The following is a 21,510-nucleotide window of genomic DNA, read 5'->3' on the forward strand; positions in this document are numbered from 1 at the left end:
ATATTGCCAATTCACTGGGCTTTATGGCGCTTTGCGTTGGCAGAGCTAGCATAAAGAGGCCACAGAAAAATCTCCAAGGGGGACTAATGTGTCTAAAACCAGCAAAAACCTCAGCGGTATTCAGGGGAACATCATGTGGATGCACGCTGCAGATTCATAATGACCGAAGGAGTGATGTGTGTAGGAGAAAAAGTGGAGCATTGACCATTGGATTGCAGGGCAGATAGGCAGGGGAACAACTAGAGAAATCAATGAATGCACTACACACATGCAGAGAAACCACTACAGTATTCTCCAGTAATGAATGCAGTGCTGTGTAGAAAGGGCTGTAAGAAGATTCAACCATATATGCAATGCAGTAGTGCAGAGAAATCACCTGGGGTTTGAATAGTAAGCATACAATGCAACTATAGAGGGAGAGCACCGAGTGGTCATATGCAATACATGAACTTCTGTTTTGCGGAGAGACCACTGGAGGATTCAGCAATACTGCATGGGGTGCTTGTGGGCACAGAGACCCCCAACGCTATACAAGTGTGCAGAGGGACCAGTACTCCCCACTGGGGGTCGCCAAAGCACATTAACCCCTGTTCGCTTTGCCCGCAACTGCTTCACGTCCCCTCTCTTTCTCCTTTTAGAATCTGCACGAAACGCAGACCAGTAGTGGGCGTGGCGTCGCCGCTCCGCCCACCGCGTCCCCTGCGTGCGGCCGTGCCTCCCCCCTCCAACTCCCTCAAGCAAGCCGGTGTCTCGAGACGCCCGCGCGCTGGTGTAGGCGCTCCCGTCCCTTCCACTTTCCCCTACTCCGCGAGTTGGTTTGTTCCTCCTCGTTCCCCTCACCCGCGTCTCCCCGCTGTGGTCGGGTCTGGCCCGACCCGGCGGCCGAACGGAGGGTTCGCTCGCACTCAGGGACTCGCTGCCCTTTGAAGCACCCGCTCGAGAGGACGGGGGGAGAGCGGCTCCCCGGCCCGGGCAGCGCCATGAGGTGAGCGGCCGCCCCGAGGCTCATCGCCCCACCCCCGCACCGGGGTGTTTGCAGGGGGTGCGCTGTGGGGATCTCCGGTGGGAGGAGGGCCTAGGCGGGGGGGGCAGCTGGGAGAAGGGGGGCAGCCCTGTGGGTCTGAGGAGAAAGGCGGGGGGGGGGGCGTTGTTCCATGGGCGGTTCTCTTGCGCCGTTGGCTTGTTGCTCTGTGAAAACACCCTGGGGGCCGTTGTGTCTCAGCCGTTGTGTCTGTTCCCCGGCAGGGGCGTTCGGGCGCCGGCCCGGCCAGGGAAGGCAGGGCTGGCTCCGCAGGGATAATAATGGCCAACCCCCCCGGCGCCTTGGGGAGCGGGCCGGGCGCGGCTGTCCGTCAATAGAGAGAGAGTCCCCGTGATTTGTGTGGCGCGAGGGGCCGGCTCGTGAGCTCCTGAAGCGTCCTTTTTGGGGGGGCTAGAGGCTGCTCGCGATCCCGTGTCCAAGGCGGGGAGGGAGAAGCGCTGCCCTTTTATCGGTGTGTGTTGCATTGCAGCAGCAGCTGGGTTTTTCCCTGTGTAATCAATAGAGGCAAAATCCCCCTCCCCCTTCTCCCCCAGCAGTCGTGAATATATTGTTCGTAGGATTTGTTAATTCAGATGCAAACATCGAGCCATACATTAATAATTCGCTTTTTTTGGAGTGTGTCTGTGTCCATTTGTCTAAGAGACTGAACCTTTATGTGGTCTTATTTGCTTGGAGATTATTTTCCACCCCCTCCAGCCGTTTCGTGCCTGTTCTGTGTCCATAAGCTCTTTTTGGATTGGTGCAAGACTTCGTGAGAAATGTGACTTGGTAGACTGAATGCTGGTATATTTGGGTGGTATATTTGGGGTTGCGTTATTGTAATCCGTATAGGCCTACCCATTAGGTTAAACAGTTGGGGGGGGTGGGGGGGTGTAAATTGCCCTTCAAAAGATATTGTCTGTCCTGTAGTTAGATTTGAATCTTCTTTGTGTTAAAGATTAATTATCAGCAGTTGCCAAGTCCTTAGAACGCAACAGTAAGATTTACGTGATATAATCCGCACATTCCTTTGCTGTGACAAAGTGTCAAGTCATAGGAATTCTTCACAAATGTAAGAAGTTTCTATTTTAAACTTTTTTCTTAAGGTTTGTGGTTTTTTGTTTTCCCAAGGGCAAATATGCATGCAGGCTTGGCATATGGAGAGCTTGGTTCTTTTTTTCTTTTCTTTTTTTCTTGTATTCTGTTCCTCGGATGGCTTTATTGTGTTTTGTTTGTAGTTATTTATGCCTTAAATTGAGTTTTTCAAAGCTGTTTTGTAATTTAAATCTTAAATCATAACTTTTTTCTATTATTCGTACAGCTGTTTTTCACAAAGTGGCTAGCTTTTTGACACTTGAAAAATACTCAGTTAATTCATAATAACTGCATATTTTGTGCATAGTAGTTTTGAATATTTTGATAATTTAAAAAGCTTAGTTTTATATATAATTTGCTGCATATTTTAGAGGTGAATTTGTTTAGGCAGCTTTGAGACAATCATTTTACTTAGTCCATGTCTGCACTAGAAAAGGTTTGTTGGTATAGTTATACCAACTAGCCCTCCTATTGTAGATGCAGCTCTCTTTTGCCATTATAGCTTGTACTGGTTCAGTGAGTGGAATAAGCTATACTGGCAAAAACACCTTTATGCTGGTATAATTGTATGCACAATAGAGTTTTTGCTAGTTTAGAAGTGTTGCAAAAAATCATGCCCCAACCAACATTACCAGCAAAAGTTTCTAATGTAGACCCTCCCCTTAGGCTATCTAAATAGGTGTTTGTATAATCAACTTTAAACTGTCTGTATATGTATAAGCAAAACATCTCATAAGTATGGTAAAAGTCTGTGCATCTATCTTTAAATACAGGTTTCAGAGTAACAGCCGTGTTAGTCTGTATTCGCAAAAAGAAAAGGAGTACTTGTGGCACCTTAGAGACTAACCAATTTATTTGAGCATGAGCTTTTTTCACGAAAGCTCATGCTCAAATAAATTGGTTAGTCTCTAAGGTGCCACAAGTACTCCTTATCTTTAAATACTAAATGGCAACTGTTTTTAAAGTGGGAAGTTGTCTGAAATTAAATGTTCATTGTGAATGATTGCTGATATTTTAAAGGAACCTCAAGAATTCTTCGGGAATTCCATAATCCAAGTCTTGCCCAAGCATACAGATTGTATCAGTGTAACTAAATTGGTTTATTAACTAGTTAAATCAGTGTATTCTCCTTGTGTTGGACAGTGTGAAATTGAATCAGTTTCTCAATCCATTTAGTTAAATAGGTACAACATGTATGTGTAGCCAAGACTTCATGTTCTCTTAGGGCTTGTGTAAACTAGGTTAAAAGGTATATTTCTCAAACATATTAGTTTAAAGGCATTAGTTAATTTTTATTTACACAGTCTTATAGACAAGTAGGTTATATTTTAAAACATGTTTTCTGGTTAAGGTAAACCCTTTGGAGGGGGGCACGATGACAACAGGAAGAGCCTATGCTTCAATATCAAAGACAACTTAGCACAGACAGGCCAAGTATTAAAACTTGATAGCTAACACCTTTTTAAAGTATTTTATCATAGTCTAGACAAGCATTTAGATATAAATGATCATAAACTAAGGTGTAGTTCTGAGATGGAGGCTCTTCCACTTTTCAATAGAAAACAAGCTTATAGCTTGATTTATAATAAGCAGACAGAATGTATACTGTTGACACTCTGACCAATACAAAAGGACTAGATGTGCATAATCTTTCCAGTGTACACTGGTAGAGAAAATTGCTCTGAACTATAACTTCAGTGTACACTTTTCTGCACTCAGGCATGCGATAAGGCACATACGGCAAAGTGATCAGAAAACTATTCTCCTGTCATCCCAATTCTGAAGTAACGCTGGTCTGACTTATGAATGGCTGCTGCCATATTTGGGGTAGCTAGGTGGCCAGAAGTTAAGAAATACAGTAGCTTACCAATTTTTCCCTTATTAAATATAGCTTGCTGTAACTGTAACCAAATTCTGAAATCTGTGCAATGTAATAAACAACACAATAGGTTGTATATGTAAACATCAAGGGTAAATACCAGACCATGGCAATTAAATTTTGTAGTGGCTTGTTTGTAGTTGTCTGAACATTATATAATAGCTATGTAGATCTTTGGTATTGAACACCGACTTCAGGTGAATTTTAAATCTTGAATTGCTCAGGAATAAATACAAGTGCCTGTAACAAAACAAGTTTTGTTTCTGAAACAAAACTATGCAGTAGGCTTTCTTCCTTCTCTCCCACTTCCCCCCCGCCCCCAAGGTAAACAGTTGATTCTTACAATGCAAAAAGAGCAACAGACATGTAAGTGACAGACTAGGTGTTGGTCTGAATATAGTGTGTTATGTGAATGGACTAATCTAATAATAGATATCCAGAAATAGGTATATGTGACTAGGGATTTCCATAGCCAATTGGAATGCTGAAAAAAGTGGCTGTTAAAATATCTTATTTTAAGAATGCAGTAATTTACAGTGATTGTATATCTTGCTGCTCGCATGATATAACTTTCCTGTTTTGGTGGTGGTGTGGCTTCTTACTGTGATATAATAGCAGCATTTGTTTAATTCTATTGAACAATACTCTGAATATCTGTATCTTAGGGGTTGATGACTGACATCTTTCTACAATTCATAAAGAACAGTAAATGAACTGTTCAAAATTTTCATTTTTAATACTTCGTTCTAATGTGTTACTTTGTTTACAAATGTCCGGGTCTGACTGTCCCCCTTTATTATAGGTTATACTACATTTTTAATAGCACTTGAATTTCTAAACAGGAGAAGTAGCAGATCTAATCTTTCTAATGCAGTCCATTTCTTAGCAAGTTGTATGGTTTCCTCATTCATGATTTATTTAACCTTTTTTATTTTGATTTTAGATTTCTTTAAAACAACCTTCCAAAAATTCTACTTGCCTTGGGTAAATTTCTTTCTGGGTAAAACTTTTATGTATATCAATCATCAAAAATCAGTCAAGCAGACTTTGGGTCTGTGCAAGTATGTTTTCTTGACATTTTAAAGGCTGCGTTAAGGTATGACTTCATTCACTACTCTATTAATGAAATGGGAAGAAAAAGTAGTTCCAAGCCAGTAGTAGCAAAGCTAGCTTCATTAGGATTTGGAATTCTTGAGGAATCTCAGGTGTGTCCTAGAGTTATGCCAAAAGGTGACACTACTCATGACAGTTATAAATTTATGGTAATTTAAATTAATTTTGTTTATATTGGTCAAGCAGAAAGAGCCAGTAACTGAGGAATGAGAGAATAAGAAGGGTATTTATTGCAGCATGTTTTGCTGTATAGGGTAAAATTTCATAATTGGGCTTTTGTTGTAGCTTTTACTACCTGCATGACATATTACATATTTGGAATAGAAATGTAATCTAGCTTTGAAATATTTGACAAAATATTGAAAGTGCATAGCAGTCAGTTAAATCAAACTGTATTGCTGTACATGTTCCCAAACACTAAATTGCTCATTTCTCTAGAGTAAAATTGGAAGTGTAGGCAGACTTTTCAGGTGGGCACAAGAATTCAGTTCAGTTTACTTTCCTTGCTCTAAGTGGACTGAGGCTGTGTCTGCACAATGAGCTTGGGGTGTGATTCCCAGCTTGCATACACATACTTGTGTTAGCTCTGTGAGAACCAGCGCAAGTGTAAATAGGAATGTAGCTGCAGTAGCAGAGGCAGCATGCCGAATACAAACCCGCTTGAACCCCGTGGGTACATATTTGGCATGGCTTACACTACTATTTATACTTGTGCTAGCTCTCATCAAGCTAGCACAAGTATGTGTGAGAGAGCTGGAAATTGCGTCTCTAGCTCCTAGTATAGATGTAGCCTAACAGACACATTGAGTCATCTGTCTGATATTATTGCAGATTTTGCTAGCTAGCGCTTCATTTGTGGCAGTTGCAAGTAATTCTTGCACTCCCCCCCCCCCCCCCCATCTCACATGGAATCTGACAACTGCTCTTACCAAAGTCTCTGGATAGTTTAATGAATTATTTTGATAGTAGATTTATAAGGTTTTATTCCACAAGTTTAAATAATTGAAATGTACATCACCCAAAATGCATATTCTTCATAGAAGGCTACTTATGGCCGTCTTATCAAGTTTATATTGCAGAGATCTAAACATTACAAATGATATGGGGTGGGAGTCCAGGAAGGCATTCTAAAATTCAGCATCAATCTGGAAGCATGCATGCAGGCTGCTTCCTCCTGATTCTAATGCCAGGCTCTGTATTTTTAAGCAGTCAGTTAAATTTGTCTTGCTCTTCTCTCTCTTCCCACTTTGAACTGTAGTGCATGAAGGGCCAGATAGTCCTTTCTGTACCTCCCCCAAAAATGGGAAGAAGTTCTTCATTCAGCACCTATTCACTGAACGCCTACCTGACACTGGGGTCTGGTTTATCCTACAAAGTTAGGTTGACATAAGTTGATGTGTGTTGACCTATTTATGCATGTGTGTATAGTCAAATTTGTCTTCAGCTGATGTAAGTACCCTGTTAAGGCCATGCAATAAAACCATCTTCCTGAAAGCATTGAGCCATGATCAAAATACTGAGGTCAATGTAGTGCAAGTGTAGATACTGTGTGACCTTTTTCAACCCTAACGGTTCTCCAACTGTTCCAAAATGCCTAGCAGTTACTGCTCTGGTCACAGTTGTGAATTCCACTGCCCAGGGGTCTCAGAAACTAGAATCCACCCCCTCTGTGTTTTTGAAATGCCTTTTCCTGATTGCCTGCTTTGGCAAGCACACCTAGCAATTCTCCCTTGTTCTGTTCAACTGCCTGGCCAACCATGCTGGCTTGGCTCACTAAACATGCTCCTGCCTGGAGCAGACAGGAGGAACTGGATCATCTGGGCCTGTGGGGAGAAGAGGCTATGCAAGCACAGCTATGGACTACCTGTAGAAATGTGGCCATCTACAAAAAGATTGCATGGGGGGATGTAGGCGAAGAGATATAACAGAGATCAGCAGCAGTGCCAGGTGAAAGTGAAGAAACTGTGGCAGACATACCACAAGGCCAGAGAGGCCAACAATTGATATGGTGCTGAGCTGCAGACCTGCCACTCTTACCATGAGCTGCCTTCCATATTTGAGAGAGACCCCACCACCCTGAAGACTACCGTGGATACCTTGGAGGAGCCTTAGACACAGACTCCTGTCAAGAATAGTAAGGAGAAAGGTGTGGGGGGAGATGTGGAGAGGGTCTAGCTATGTCAGGATCCATTTGTGACTTTACCACAATCTAACCAGTCCCTCAAGCTGAGCACAGATGAATCCAGTGAAGGGGAAGGAACTGTAGGTAAGTATGTGCATATAATTTCCCTTAGTGTTTAAATAGAAAGATGGATCCTAGCCCATCCCCAAGTTAGTAAGACAAAGGTATCAAGTATCAGAGGGGTGGCTGTGTTAGTCTGGATCTGTAAAAGCGGCAGAGTCCTGTGGCACTTTATAGACTAACAGACGTATTGGAGCGTAAGCTTTTGTGGGTGAATACCTGCTTCGTCGGATGCATGTAGTGGAAATTTCCAGAGGCAGGTATAAATATGCAAGCAAGAATCAGGCTAGGGATAACGAGATTAGCTCAATCGCGGAGGATGAGGCCCTTTTCTAGCAGTTGAGGTATGAACACCAAGGGAGGAGAAACTGCTTTTGTAGTTGGCTAGCCATTCACAGTCTTTGTTTAATCCTGAGCTGATGGTGTCAAATTTGCAAATGAACTGAAGCTCAGCAGTTTCTCTTTTGAAGTCTGGTCCTGAAGTTTTTTTTGCTGCAGAATGGCTACCTTTAAATCTGCTATTGTGTGTCCAGGGAGGTTGAAGTGTTCTCCTACAGGTTTTTGTATATTGCCATTCCTAATATCTGATTTGTGTCCAAGACACAGGTATTGACTTTTCATTGTTTGTTTCGTACAAGGAGAGATAACTCTACCTTTGTTGTAGTGCTATCTGCTTTTCGTTCCCTGTAGGGTTAGGTGCGGGGAAGGGTATCTGGAGCAGTTTATGTATATAGGGATGTCCCTTGTACCTTCCTCAGATATTGCAGAATATCTCCATGCAATTTCATCAAGGTTTCCAGGGATGGCTGTCTTATTTCTTCCTCTGTGGTAGGACAGTTTCCCATGCCACTCCGCGATGACTTCAGCAGGCACCATTGGGGATAAGAGAAGGGAGTTTTGAAACTTATCTTTCCCGTTCCGTTGTGACTGTAAAACCAGTGATGCGTCTGTTTTATCTGTAGCTGTTGCGACCTTGAGGGGTGCCCCCTCTATACCCGTTAAATGGCTGACCTGAATGAGGAGGAGAAAGAAGATAGGGAGGATATGTTCAGCGCCAACGTGGCGGATGGCATGGAGAGGGACAGAGAGGATAGGAGAAAATGGAGAAAGATCCAGGAATCCCAGCAGGGAAAGGGAGATGCACCGGGACATAAAGAGCTTCTCAGGCAGCAAGCCCAAATAGTGCTGTCTCTAGGTGACCTTACAGGTTCAGTAATCACAGACTTACCATCTTTTGCAGTCTCTGGAGAATTCCATGGTGGCTGCTCTCCATACCTTCAACATTCCACATGGCATCATGGGCCACATCCCTACTCCTACCACTTAACTTCAGAGAAGAAAGACAGTTCTGTAGCTTCATATACACTGATCTGAGAGAGGCACAGTTGGTGTATGTGAAGCCAGAATGGACTTAATTTGTGCGCTGAAATGGTCAGAAATGTTTGCTGCCTCGCTAATGTTAAAGTTTTTCCATTAATTTAAGTTAAAAGTTTGTATTGTGTTGTCCTTCTTTATTTGCACTGTTTGTCACTCAGAATTGTTTTTGAAATAGTCATCTTTATTAGTTCACCACACATACTGCAAAACGCATAGTAGTACTCAAAGCACCCAGTTCTTGTTATTGTGCAGCACCACAGAACTCATAGGTTCAACAAAACACCCAGTCATATGGGTAAATTGACAGCAAGCACCGCATATTCATAGATTCACTAAAAGACACAGTATAATATTTATAAATCTATATCAATTCTAACAGCCCCCAAGCTTTCAGGGCCAGAGCACAGTCCAGCACAGTACATTAATGTGGCTGACTGTTAAAGTGTTCTTTCAAAGCATCCTGTAGCTGCATAGGTACACTTTGAGCTCTTATGATGGCCCTTTTGTCTGTCTGTTCAGACTTAGCAGACAGCAACCCCCCCCCCTCCCCCTCACCTTTGCCTCACAGATATTATGCAGCACACAACAGGCAGCTATAACCATTGCAATATTTTTCTTACCAAGATCCAATCTTGTGAGTAAAACACCAGCAGCATCCCTATCAATCTAGCAACTGTTATTCTGCACCTGCTGAGCTGGTAGTTGAATCTTTCCTTTTTGCTGTCAGGGTGTCTGTGGCTTCATGAGCTAGGGAAGAAGGGAGTAGGCTTTGTCTCCCAGGGTCACTACTGGCACTTCAGTGTCGCCAGTGGTAATCCCCAGTCTGGAAAAAATGTCGCTGCTTGCAGCTTTATGAACAGTTCTGTGTTCTTAAAGATGTGAGCATCGTGCAAGTTCCCTGACCAGCCCGTGCTGATCTCAGTGAAGCTTTCCTGGTGATCCACCAATGTTTGCATAACCATATAAAGGTAGTTCTTTCTGTTGATATCCTCTATGGCAGGGGTGGCCAAACCGTTGCTCACGAGCTGCATGTGGCTCTTTTACATTTAACGTGTGCCTCATGGAGCACCTCACAGCCCCATCCCCCAATTCTCCCCCTACCAGTTGTGTGTTGCATAATATCTGTGAGGCGTTGCAGTGGGATGGTGGCGCAGGGGCTTCTGTCCAGCAGGGAGGTGGTTCTTGGGGCTTCAGCCCTGCGGAGTGCACCTGCCAGGGTTTGGGGCTTCAGCAGAAGTAGGGGCTTAAATCCCAAGCCCCGGCAGGTGCACCCCAGCTCTCGAATTTCTGAAGATTGTCGTATACAGCTTGGCGGGTCAGTAAGTTTGGCCACCCCTGCTCTATGGCAAGGTGGGTTGGTGCCAAAATAGAGATGTGTGTGCTGTCTTTTGCCCCCACTGAAATTTGGGAGCCCCGTTGCTGCAGATCCATCCACTATTTCCTGCATGTTCCTGGGAGTTACAGTCCTGTATAGCATGACATGATTAATGGATCTACACACATGCATGACAACTGCCCCCATAGTGGATTTTCCAACTCCAAATGATTTCCCACTGACCAAAACCAGCCGGTGCCTGCAAGCTTGCAGAGTGCTATTCTCACTCACTTTTCAGCTGTCAGTGCATCTCTTTCTGGTGTCCTTGTGCTGGAGGGCTGGGCAAGCTTGGCACACAGATCTAGGAATGTGGCATGTGGTGAAGCTGAGAAGCCTCAAACCAACACAAAAAGGGTTAGAGAGAGACTGTGAACCCAGCTAGCTTTGCCTTGCTATATCTGCAACCAATGCCAGGCCTGGAGGGAGAAGAAGAGGAGAGAACCTGGCTCAATTCAGAGCTGACTGGCAAGGAGGCAGGCACTTGCTGCCTCCTTACATGAGGGAATCATTGCTAGAAGCCTGATAGCCAAGACAGCCACTGGGGAAGAAGAACCGCTTCAGGGAGCGAGGGAGATGGCTGAAGAGACCGAAGAGCACCAGCAGTGAGTGAATTGTTAATGAACTAGAGAGAGACTGTGGGATTAGGCCCCTCCAATCTTGCATCTGCCCTGCCCAAAGGTCCCTTAGGCCATTGCAGGATAACACATAAGGCCCACAAAGGGGGTGCTATTTGAGTTAAGCCACTACAGATTGGACTATAATGGCTATGCACCAAACTGAAGAGATAGAGGTAGGAAGTAGCTCAGGGCAGTGGATTTATACTTTCTGTTGGGAGGATCCTGCTGGTGTAGCTTCATACAGGGCTCTAGCCCAGGTCCCCCTTCCATATCTCCTTAAGAACTGAGGCACCTCTGTCAGGGAAGCAAGGAGCTGGAAGTCAGATGTGCCAACCACTAGACTGCCGAGACCGCTGCACCCTATTACATGTCCTTTCACATCCGAAGGTTCTACAGCTACTGCTCATCATCCCAAATCTGCATTCCTTTGTGATCCCACCATTTGCTGCTTGTTTCTTGGGCCCAGAACCAGTGCTTCACTATCTGCAGCTGCTTTTGAAATGCCACCAACATCCTTTAATTGTTTCATTATGTCCCTTAGCAGTCTGACGTCGAAGAAATCAGAGAGACAACGTGGGTAAGGTAATATCCACTTCTGTTGGTGAGAGAGACATATGTTCAAATTGGCTCTTCTGAAGAGCTTTGTGTAGGTTCAAAAGCTTGTCTACTTGCCAATGGAAGTGGGTCCAATAAAAGATATTACCTCACCCACCTTGTCTGTCAAATAATGTGAGACCAACACGACTACAACAATACTTCATACTTGAAGAAATTGTCATGTCCCCCTTTGTTATGGTTAGTCCTATGTCCTCGCAAATACTGGAGGACTATACGTCATGTACTTGCAATATTCGTGAGAAAGGAGCAGTGCAAGTTCCATGCTTTTGTCAGAGATGGTGGATGGCAAAAAGGGTTGTGCGGGTTTGTGGGACATTTTCTTAAAAAAGCCTGAAAATTATGGGATATGGATTACATTATGGAATGGAGAAAGTTGCATGCTGGAAACTTGAAGCCTAGTGCCTGGAGATCCCTGCATGACTCATTTCTATCCCACAACAAGCTGTGAAAATATCCCAAAAGACATTGTGCTGCGTAGGTGAAATGTGGCACACTGGGATACCTACCCGTGGTGCACTGCACTTTGCATTGACACAAGCACTGTTAGTAAGCATACTAAGTGCTAACTTAAGTATATTCCACATACATACGTGGCTACCTACTTATGTAGATCAAAATTTGTAGTGTAGACAAGCATCTGTGACAGGAGTTCTTCACCCTGCCTTAGGCTTATGTGTGCATCAGACTGGGAGTACTTCATAATGGAACTTGGCTCCCTGTGCACCCTGTGTATTTCATGCATAACTAGGGTAGGAACAGAGCACTAAGCAGAGTTGCATGCATCTTCTGCTACTGGGAAAATCCATTTTTAAACTCAGGTTATGTTTTTTCTCAACTTTGACCTTTCATCTAAAATCATTCCTGATACTTCATGTCTGCTTTATTCAGTAGTGTAGAAGTATACGTGCCAATTGTATCTAAATCACCTGGCTAGAGTCAGGTTTGTAATTGTAGGATCCTGCTTATTTCCATAGCAGAGACAGAACTTAAAACAAAAACACTACTTCTTTATAACCTTAATGCTTTTGAAAATAAGTGACTTTTAGCACTGGCTTCTGTGCACAACTGACATTTTAGTTCATTCTTGTAACTTTTATTTCATGCTAGGTTTCCACCAAATATTTACAAATAAAAGTTGCCTCTAGAAAGGGGTGAAAGGCCCTACTTCCACTTTTTATGCAGTGCCGTGCATTTCTTATGTTTCCTCAGATTAATCTTTCCACCTAATTTTCTTTCTTTGATTTGCATCTTGACATTTACTGATAAGTATTCATTTTAAAGTCAATACAGGAGCTAAATTGTGGAGTTAAGTGAGACTATGTTTTTGCTTGCTTTCTATTTAAGTGGGGACAATAAAGTGTAAGCTAAGATCCATGCTCAAGGAAAATAAATCTACCTTTCATAATTATTTACATTAGAAAGTGGCTAGACCAAGCTGGAGCACATAAGGAAACATTAGTAAGAGCCATTTCTATTTAGTCTAAAATTAGTACATCCTTTCAATAATGACACACAGTTTCCTTTTAAGAAAGTACGGCCAAGAAAGTTGCCTGCATCCACTGCAGCATGTGGGAGGAAAAATAGAAATTGATTGCACCCTGAAGTGAGATACAAGTCCAGCAAAGTAGCACTTTTGTGTGGTGTCAGAAATCAAATCTGTTGATTTAACAGTGCTTACTTGCTATGTTTATAGCTGATTTGCAGCACAAACAGATTCGGGAAGATTCTACTTTAAGCTGTGTTAAGTGGCTGTATTTTTTGTGGCGTGTGTTTTTTGTTCAGAGGTTCTGGTATTTTACTTTTCTTCCGAAATTTGAAACCTCACTCCTCTCATTAACCTCATATCACAGAAGTGGCTATACACAGAAAACTAAATTTAGAATGTAAGTTCCTCAAAGTGGGGACTATTTTCATTGCCTTGTGCAGTTCGGAGCACCCTGGGTGCTCAAACAGTAAATAGAATAACTTCTCAAAATGTCCCTTTTAGGATTTAGTACTTACTGCTAAGATCTGAGTTCTCTTCTAGAATCTTTGTACATTTGATGGCTTTCATTTAACTTCCTTATACTTTTTATTGCTCTGCTGGAGTGGAGATGAGACATTTTTATTAGTAATGAAAATTGATAGGCTGTTTAATTCTGTGGATTATACCTCTGGTCAGAATTTTATACTTGAAATTGTTCACTTTTTTTTCTTTCTGATATCCTAGATATTCAGCATACTGACGATTTTAGAGTTTTTGTCCGAAAAGTTACTATCAGAAATGGGACTCCCTTGTTCAACATAACTGCTCACTTTTTATCTGGGTCATATTTGTTTACTTTGGCAAACAATTTTTAGTATTGTTAACCTTACAGAGTCAATACACCAATGCAAGAGTGATCTGGTTTCTGTTCTGTCTTGTGCATTTTCAACAAAACTGTCAGTGGAAGTTTGATCTCAGAATCTTTATTATTCTCTGTATTTGGAAGAGGTAGACAAATATCTAGGTTTTTTTATAAAGTCACCCAAACAGCTTTTAGTGAGAGTGAGAGAGAGAGAGAGAGAGAGATCATTGGTTGACTTTAAAGTATTGACAGAAAAATCACTTTGGTTTGCAAACTGAGCAAAATCTTATCCTGGAACCTTGCAATGTAATTTTCAGTGTTTTTTAGTAGAGATGCATGAGAGCTGTCTACTTTTAGAGCTAATAAATGAAACTTTTCAAATGCTAAATTTAATCTCTATAAGATAGCAAATGTTTCATTAAACTTCTCATGTATTATACACAGAATATAATTTTCTCTAGGTAGCTTATTTTTTAATGTCTGTGTAAACTAAAAAAAAAAGCTTACTTGTGAAGTCTTCATGTTGGTGTTTTATCTGCTCACTACTCAGTATCAGTCTGTTTGTAAGTTCACTACATAAACAAGTAAAATTTTAAAACATTTAAAAGAACCTATTCCCCCCCCCTTTTTTCTTTTTTTTTTTACATTTCTCTGGGTATTTTAGAATATGCCATTTCAATCTCTTTCCCTCTTATGGGTGCAGCCAAATATGCTAATAAAACAGCATAATGTAATGCACTCCTAGATGGGCACAATACCATATTGTCTGCCCTCTGTGTTAAATTGTCAGTGAAATCAGTGGGAAATAAATGTATGTACTTTTTAGCAGAACCCTTCATCCAGTGATAAATCTCTTACGAGTCCATACTATTTTGTATGAGTTAATGAAATAGCAAATTTTTTATAAGCAAGAGTTGAGAATTTAAACTTAAAAAAACTGAAATGACTGAATTCTAGTGAGGAACTTAATTGTGCAATGATTTTAACATTTGGTATGTGCAGTTAGTTAATGTTTCAATAAACTACTATGAAATAAGCTTAACTAATTTTGCTGTGTTACAGCAAACATATTCTAATGTTTGAAATGCAGTGGAGTTGCTTGATGGCCAAACAATTAAACAAACAAAAAATCATGATGAACTTAATTATGGCAGAGGTCATAAATCAGAATTGTGGAATGACTGCAAAAGGGGCTGGACAATGCTTAAATCTCAGCTCTGTTTCAGGGGTTGAAAATGCATGTGTAGCTCTAGTTGCTGATCAGATTTAGAATTTAGTAGAAACATTTTAATTACTAGTAAACTAGATATTTTGATGATCAACGTGTTGACTTGTCTAGAAAATATGGATTTTAAAATAATGTGTATAGACATTGATTCAGTTAATTTTTATTTTCTTTTTCTAATACCTAGGGAGATTTGTGTTTTGTTAGTTCCCTGCTCAATATTCATTCTTTCAGAAAGGGAGAAGTTTGAAAAATACTTCTGAATTTCTATTTCCAATTCAATGAACTACTGGCTCAGAAAACTAGAGTATAACACCACTTCTTATCTGACTTCTTATGGCAATTTTAACTTCTGTTTTTATTAGTTTTTTTATTTTGTTTTTATTTCATAAAAATAGTGTGACCAGTGTGCTGCTCATAAATTTGTAGTAAACGTAGAGAAATATATTTCAGTCGCTCAGTGTACATTAATGCATCACTCAGTCTAATCTCAAAATCTGGTCACTCTGGTCTGAATGAGACAGGTTGATTGGCAACATCTATTTCCTGTGCATACTGTATGGAGCGTGTATATAGAATATCCACATATTAGCTGCAGATGTGCCATGTTCTATTAAAACATCTAGTCAAAGGAGGAACATGAGGCATGTTGGTGAGCTCCTAGTTTCTTATCTGTGCTGCAAGAAGCAAATGGCTGAAGAGGGCTGCTAACTTTCCATACACATCTGATAATCTAAGACCTAAAGAACCCAAAGGTTTATTTCCAAATTTGTTTTCCTGGCATGTCACTCTTAGTTCTAAACTTGGGTGTTTCCAAGACTTGAGGTTAGCCTTACTGTGCATCATCCTCCAAGAAGCATAGATGGAATGCTAACCCACTTTCCTGAGCATAACTGATGCCAAATAGTAACAAAATAACTGGTTTTTGTTAATTTTATTAGTAGTCATTTTTCATTCAGATATTCCATGTTAATGAAAAAGTAGTAACAGTGGCTGTTAATATGAAATTCAAGTGTTAACCAGCATAAAAGCAGTATTATTAATCACTCATTGCTGATAAACTATAAATATCAGGAGTCAGTCTTCGTTGGGTCAGCTCGGATGAACTGAACATTGGAGCATATTTTGGTTGTAAAGGATGAGAGATCTTCCTGGATTAATAGACAGCTGTTAAGCTTGCAAAGGTAATATGAATCTGCTGAGCAGCAGGTTCACTACTAGTGTGTATGGAGGTACTGGTAGTAGGACAGACCCACTGTCTCACCATATTGCCAAAAGAGATTGTCTCAGAAAGGTAGCTGGCTATAGTGCAGTAGGAGCAAGAAGCAGCTTGGAATCTGAGGCTGGTGAAGATGCCCAGAGCCCAGCGGGGGAGCAAGCTGGTCCTAACATGAGTTTACTCAGCAGTTGGATACAGATCTATACAGAGCCTGTGGTAAACCAGGAGAGACTAGGCTGGGAGATCTGGAGCCAGAAAGCTAAATAGGGCTCTCGGGAGCTTGGACGTAGTAGTCTTCCATAGTTCATAAAGGGACAGTAACTGCATTCAGTAATTGGTTACTGTCAAGGTGTTTAAGAGGCAGACATTAGATTAGGGGAAAGAGACAGTGTGATCTGACTGAGTGGTAGGTCCAAGGAGGCTTGGCCGCTCTTTTCTTAGAGCAGATATAGGATATATATAAAAAGTTTGGCTTGTAGCCTAATTGTTGGCCCAGGGAAAATGGTCTGTGAGCAGAAGTGTGGGAGGTATTACATCAGCAACAGATGGCCATGGAGAAGGGCCCCTAGTGAGATAAGACTGGACTTGTCTTCGCTACCACCCATGGATGCAGCTGCGCCGATGTAGCGCATCTAGTGAAGACATGGGTGCGGCCTTCCCTGGGCTGGGCGCAGGGTATGGGGGAGGTAGAGGAGTGAGTGGAGAGTGAGGCCTAAAGGGGAGGAGGCAGAGCAGAGATGTTCAGTTTCTAGAAATTGGAAAGTTGGCAACCCTATGACAGCTGCTCCGTTTGGGTGAATGTGTGCTGCAGTCAGAGCTCTCCCCCCCCCCCCCCCCATACCTGCCCACCTCTCGGGCCCCTCATACCTTCTGCTCTTGGGGTCAGAGCATCTGCCTTGCCTCCATCCCATCCGTTAACAGCGGCATTCAGATTGCTATGTGGAGATTGCTAGAACCCTGCGTGGATACAAAATTTGTATTCGCATCTGATCTGCAGACCATTTTTGTGGGTATCCGCAGACTTGCAGGGCTCTAGTTATTGGGGAAACTGGAGATTTTGGCAACTGGGTAGTGGGACTTAGTTTTTGTTTTGGTATCCATGGGGTAGTGGCAACATTTAGAACTGGGAGGAGGATATGTGTTTCTCTTTCCTCTCCTGTTTTGGACAAGGACAGTAGTAACTTGAAATGTGGTGGACAATAGTGTAGATTCCCACCTGAGGAACCCGTGGCTCTAATATTTATTACTATCTCCAGCAACTGTACATAAGCACAGAAATGGGCCATAATTGAATAGCTAACAATGTTGACATTTAACTGTTGTCTTGAGGCTTCAGAGACACCATGTTGTGATGAATACACACTTCTCTCAGAGATGTTTCAGACAATCTGCAGATGCAGATAGATATCACTGCTTGAGTTGGTTTTTGGTTCACGTTTTGGAAGGCCACCTGTGCAACAATAATGGGGAAAGACATAATTCATTCAAAATAAAAGCTTAGATTCTGGAGCACAGAAAAGGGGGAATTTTTTTAAGCCATTTATGTTGCTAGGAAATTACAGTGTCTACTGGGTAACTGAAGATTGTGAGGAAAAATAAATCAGGAATTGAAATTCCTAAAGTAAATTACCTATTTTGAGTTTTCACACTTTCCAGAGGAAGAGTAAGACGTTTTTACTTCATGTTTTAGCTTTAAAAACATTTGAATGTTTCTCCTACAGTATTGGGCATTAGGGATGTGTCTCGGGTGGATAAAAATAGATTTTTTGTTGAATAAAATTTAAATTATTTTTTTAAAAAACTATTTAAAAAATCTGCATCACAAAACTTTATTTTTTGAACTTAATAGTGAATTTAAAGAAAATAGTTCTCAGAGTCAGTATAATTTATTTTTAGATCAGACTTCAATAATCAAGTACATTCATCACAGTAATACAGGCACCTGTTTCCTTTTACCACATGGCACAGTCTGGGGAACAAAACTGGAAAAATGCATTGGGGGAGGGGGGATTAGGGTAAAATTTTTCCTTTTTAAAAAGAAATTTGTTTAAAGCGAAATCTGAATTTGTACTACAAAATGTTAAGGCCTAAAATTATTATAATCTCTTAAAACATCTAAATAAAAAATAAATATGCTGAATCCATGACTGAGCCTTTGTTTAAAAAAAAAAATAAAAAAAACTAAAAAATTTCCCCTTTGAGTGTGAAATGCTGCTTTTCTGTACAAAGAAAGAATCGGAGGAAAAACGTCTAACTTTTGAGATCAAGCTTTAAAAATATGGCACAATAGGTCATGTACTGTATTAAGGGCTTGATCCTGTGGGGGGTCCATGGGCTGTGCTACTGGGTGTGAGAGACTGGCAAAGTCATCACAGCTGTTGGAACCCAGCTTCTGTTTTCATATGACACCGTCCTGATCAGGAATAAATGGTGAGTTGTCAGAATGGTGAGAGGTAAAAGGTCCCGAGGGGTCTGTACTGAATGTACTGGGACTAGTACTATTCAATATATTCATAAATGATCTGGAAAAAGGGGTGAACAGTGAGGTGGCAAAATTTGCAGATGATATGAAACTACTCCCAAGATAGTTAAGTCCAAAACAGACTGTGTAGAGTTACAAAGGGATCTCTCAAAATTGAGTGACTGGACAACAAAATGGCAGATGAAATTCAGTGTTGATAAATGTAGAGTAAAGCACATTGGAAAACATCACCCCAACTATACAAATATAATGATGGGGTCTAAATTAGCTGTTACTACTCAAGAAAGAGATCTTGGAGTCATTGTGGATAGTTCTCTGAAAACATCCGCTCAATGTGCAGCGGCAGTCAAAAAAGCAAACAAAATATTGGTAATCATTAGGAAAGGGATAGATAATAAGATAGAAAATGTTATATTAACTCTTTATAAATCCATGGTGTGGCCACATCTTGAATATTGGGTGCAGATCTGGTCGGCCCATCTCAAAAAAGATATATTGGAATTGGAAAAGGTACAGTAGAGGGCAACAAAAATGATTAGGGGTATGGAACAGCTTCCATATGAGGAGAGGTTAAAAAAACTGGGACTTTTCAGCTTGAAATAGACGACGACTAAGGGGGGATATGACAGAGGTGTATAAAATCATGATTGGTGTGGAGAAAGTAAATAAGGAAGTGTTTACTCCTTCTCATAACACAAGAACTAAGGGTCACCAAATTAAATTAATAGGCAGCAGGTTTAAAACAAACAAAAGCAAGTATTTCTTCACAAAATGCACAGTCAGCCTGTGGAACTCTTTGCAAGAAGATGTTATGAAGGCCAAGATTATAACAGGGTTCAAAAAAGAACTGGATAAGTTCATGGAGGATAGGTCCATTGATGGCTATTAGCCAGGATGGGCAGGGATGGTGGCCCTAGCCTTTGTTTGCCAGAAGATGGGAATGGGTGACAGGGGATGGATCACTTGGTGATTACTTGTTCTGTTTATTCCCTCTGAAGCACCTGGCATTGGCCGTTGTCAGAAGACAGAATACTGGGCTAGACGGACCTTTGGTCTAACCCAGTCTGGCTGCTGCTATGTGCACTGAGCCCACCTGTGTGGGCTCATACTCCTGTTTTATAGTTTCTCTGTACCTCAGCTTTGAGTGTTCACTTCTCGAATTATGAATATTTGTTACCCCACACAACATGGAAATTTACTCTCTAGCTCATGGAAAAATACTCCCCTGCCCTTGATTCTGGTTGGTTCTTGGCACTTCTGGTAAATGGCCTTGCTCTCTTGTGTATGCAGACAGATACGGCTGCTACTCTGAAACCTGCTACTCTGAAAGAAAGAGAAATCCATTAATTCTCAATTGCCTCCCTTTCTGTCTCTAAACAAATGGAATACTGAGCTGCAAAAAGCATGTGTATTACATGAACTGAAGTCTTGGATTTGTTTTCATTTTTCTGGGGATGGAGTGGAGGAGTTATGTAACAAGGGAGAAGTGCAGTGTTTGCAGCCAGAAAGGAGCAACACTAGTGTCAAAGTGGGACACAATAGAAAGAAGGGACAATGTTCTTCAGAATACAGCCTCTAAGTGTTGATTTCAACACTGGAGACATGAAGGGAAAAAACCTGCCATGGCTGCAGGTTGTAAAAAAAGACCCTATTTGGGAATATTTTCAAGAAATTCCTGTACCTCTGGGTAAAAAAAAAAAAGAAAAAAGAAAAAGGAACACATCCCAAATGTAAACAGTGCAACAAAGAGATGCAAGGCCTGGTTGTGAGAATGAAACGGCACTATGAAAAATATACCTCAGAAGGCAATGACTGAAGATGATGTGAACGTGTCTGAACAATCTGGATCAACTGGTTAGTAAATTTATTTTTGCATCATTCTTATGGACCTACCTGCCATGTCTTACTATGCTGGTAAATGATAAATTTAGATTATTGTCATAAATTTGTGTTTGTGTGTGGATTAATTATGAATGTCAAACTGTTTGTGTTCAAAATATAATTGGAATTTTTACTTGTGTGAGTATCAGTTAAATTTTTACTGTTAATGCTGGACTTCTGAAATTATTTTTAATTGCTGAGCATAGTCAAACATTGTAGGTGATGTTTCCTGTTTAAAAGTAGTTTTATTAGACATTTATGAATTTTAACATTTCATGTCTTTCAAGATGGTCAGTATGTTGCTTAAGGATTTAAGTAGATTTAAGTTCTTATGATTTATTAATCTTTCATTTACAGTCTCACTTTTTTTAAAGCAGTGCGCTGAGTAATAGTGAGTGACTTTTTCCCCTGCTTTTTTGTTTTTAGGGTCTATCTTAGACATAAGGAATTATGAACGTCCATCTACAGTGTCTACAAATTCAGAGTTTCTGCTGGTACCACCAGCTGTGCTGCAGCTAAACCTTTATTTATTAAGGGCTGGGCTATTTTGTTGTCAATGTGTGAAGAAAATCTTGACAAAATAGATGGCACTATCATAACGAAAATAGTCAATATCGGATTAAAATGAAATGTAGAGGATAGGTTTCAGTATATTCAGCATATTTCCATAGCCTTGGACAGACTGCAGAAAGATGGCTGCTGTATTGCTCATGCTGCTGAAACTTGGAAAGAACTTCGAAGAGGTGTTGAAGAAAGAAATAACCAACAACAAAATTAAATTGCAGGCAGTAAAGAAGCAATCGATGAAGCACTGACTCCAACTCATTTTCTTGCCAGTATTCTCAACACAAAGGATCAGGGTAGATGCCTAACTGCTGAAGAAGATATTGCTGCTATGACATGGGCATCTAATAATCATCCAATCAGTCATGCCAATTACAATGAACTTCAGTGCTGCAGGTGAACCATTCAAGCAGTATGTGTTTGATGGTTTTAAAGAAAGTCACATCCCTGAAACCAGTTGGAGAACACTTCAATC

At 41.1% G+C, this 21,510-nt stretch overlaps 1 protein-coding gene across 2 annotated transcripts in view; it reads left to right on the plus strand.

The window, feature by feature from the left end:
* Window positions 1-939: 939 nt before the first annotated feature.
* ENAH (ENAH actin regulator) overlaps window positions 940-21,510 on the plus strand; it is a 172,909-nt gene continuing 152,338 nt past the window's right edge. For both annotated transcript variants that reach the window (XM_077811921.1, XM_077811923.1), the window contains exon 1: window positions 940-985. In XM_077811921.1, the coding sequence (XP_077668047.1) occupies window positions 981-985 (5 nt within the window). In that variant the 5' untranslated portion in view covers window positions 940-980. The remainder of the gene's footprint in view (window positions 986-21,510) is intronic.

This window comes from Eretmochelys imbricata, chromosome 3, assembly GCF_965152235.1.
Source record: "Eretmochelys imbricata isolate rEreImb1 chromosome 3, rEreImb1.hap1, whole genome shotgun sequence".
NCBI lineage: Eukaryota > Metazoa > Chordata > Testudines > Cheloniidae > Eretmochelys > Eretmochelys imbricata.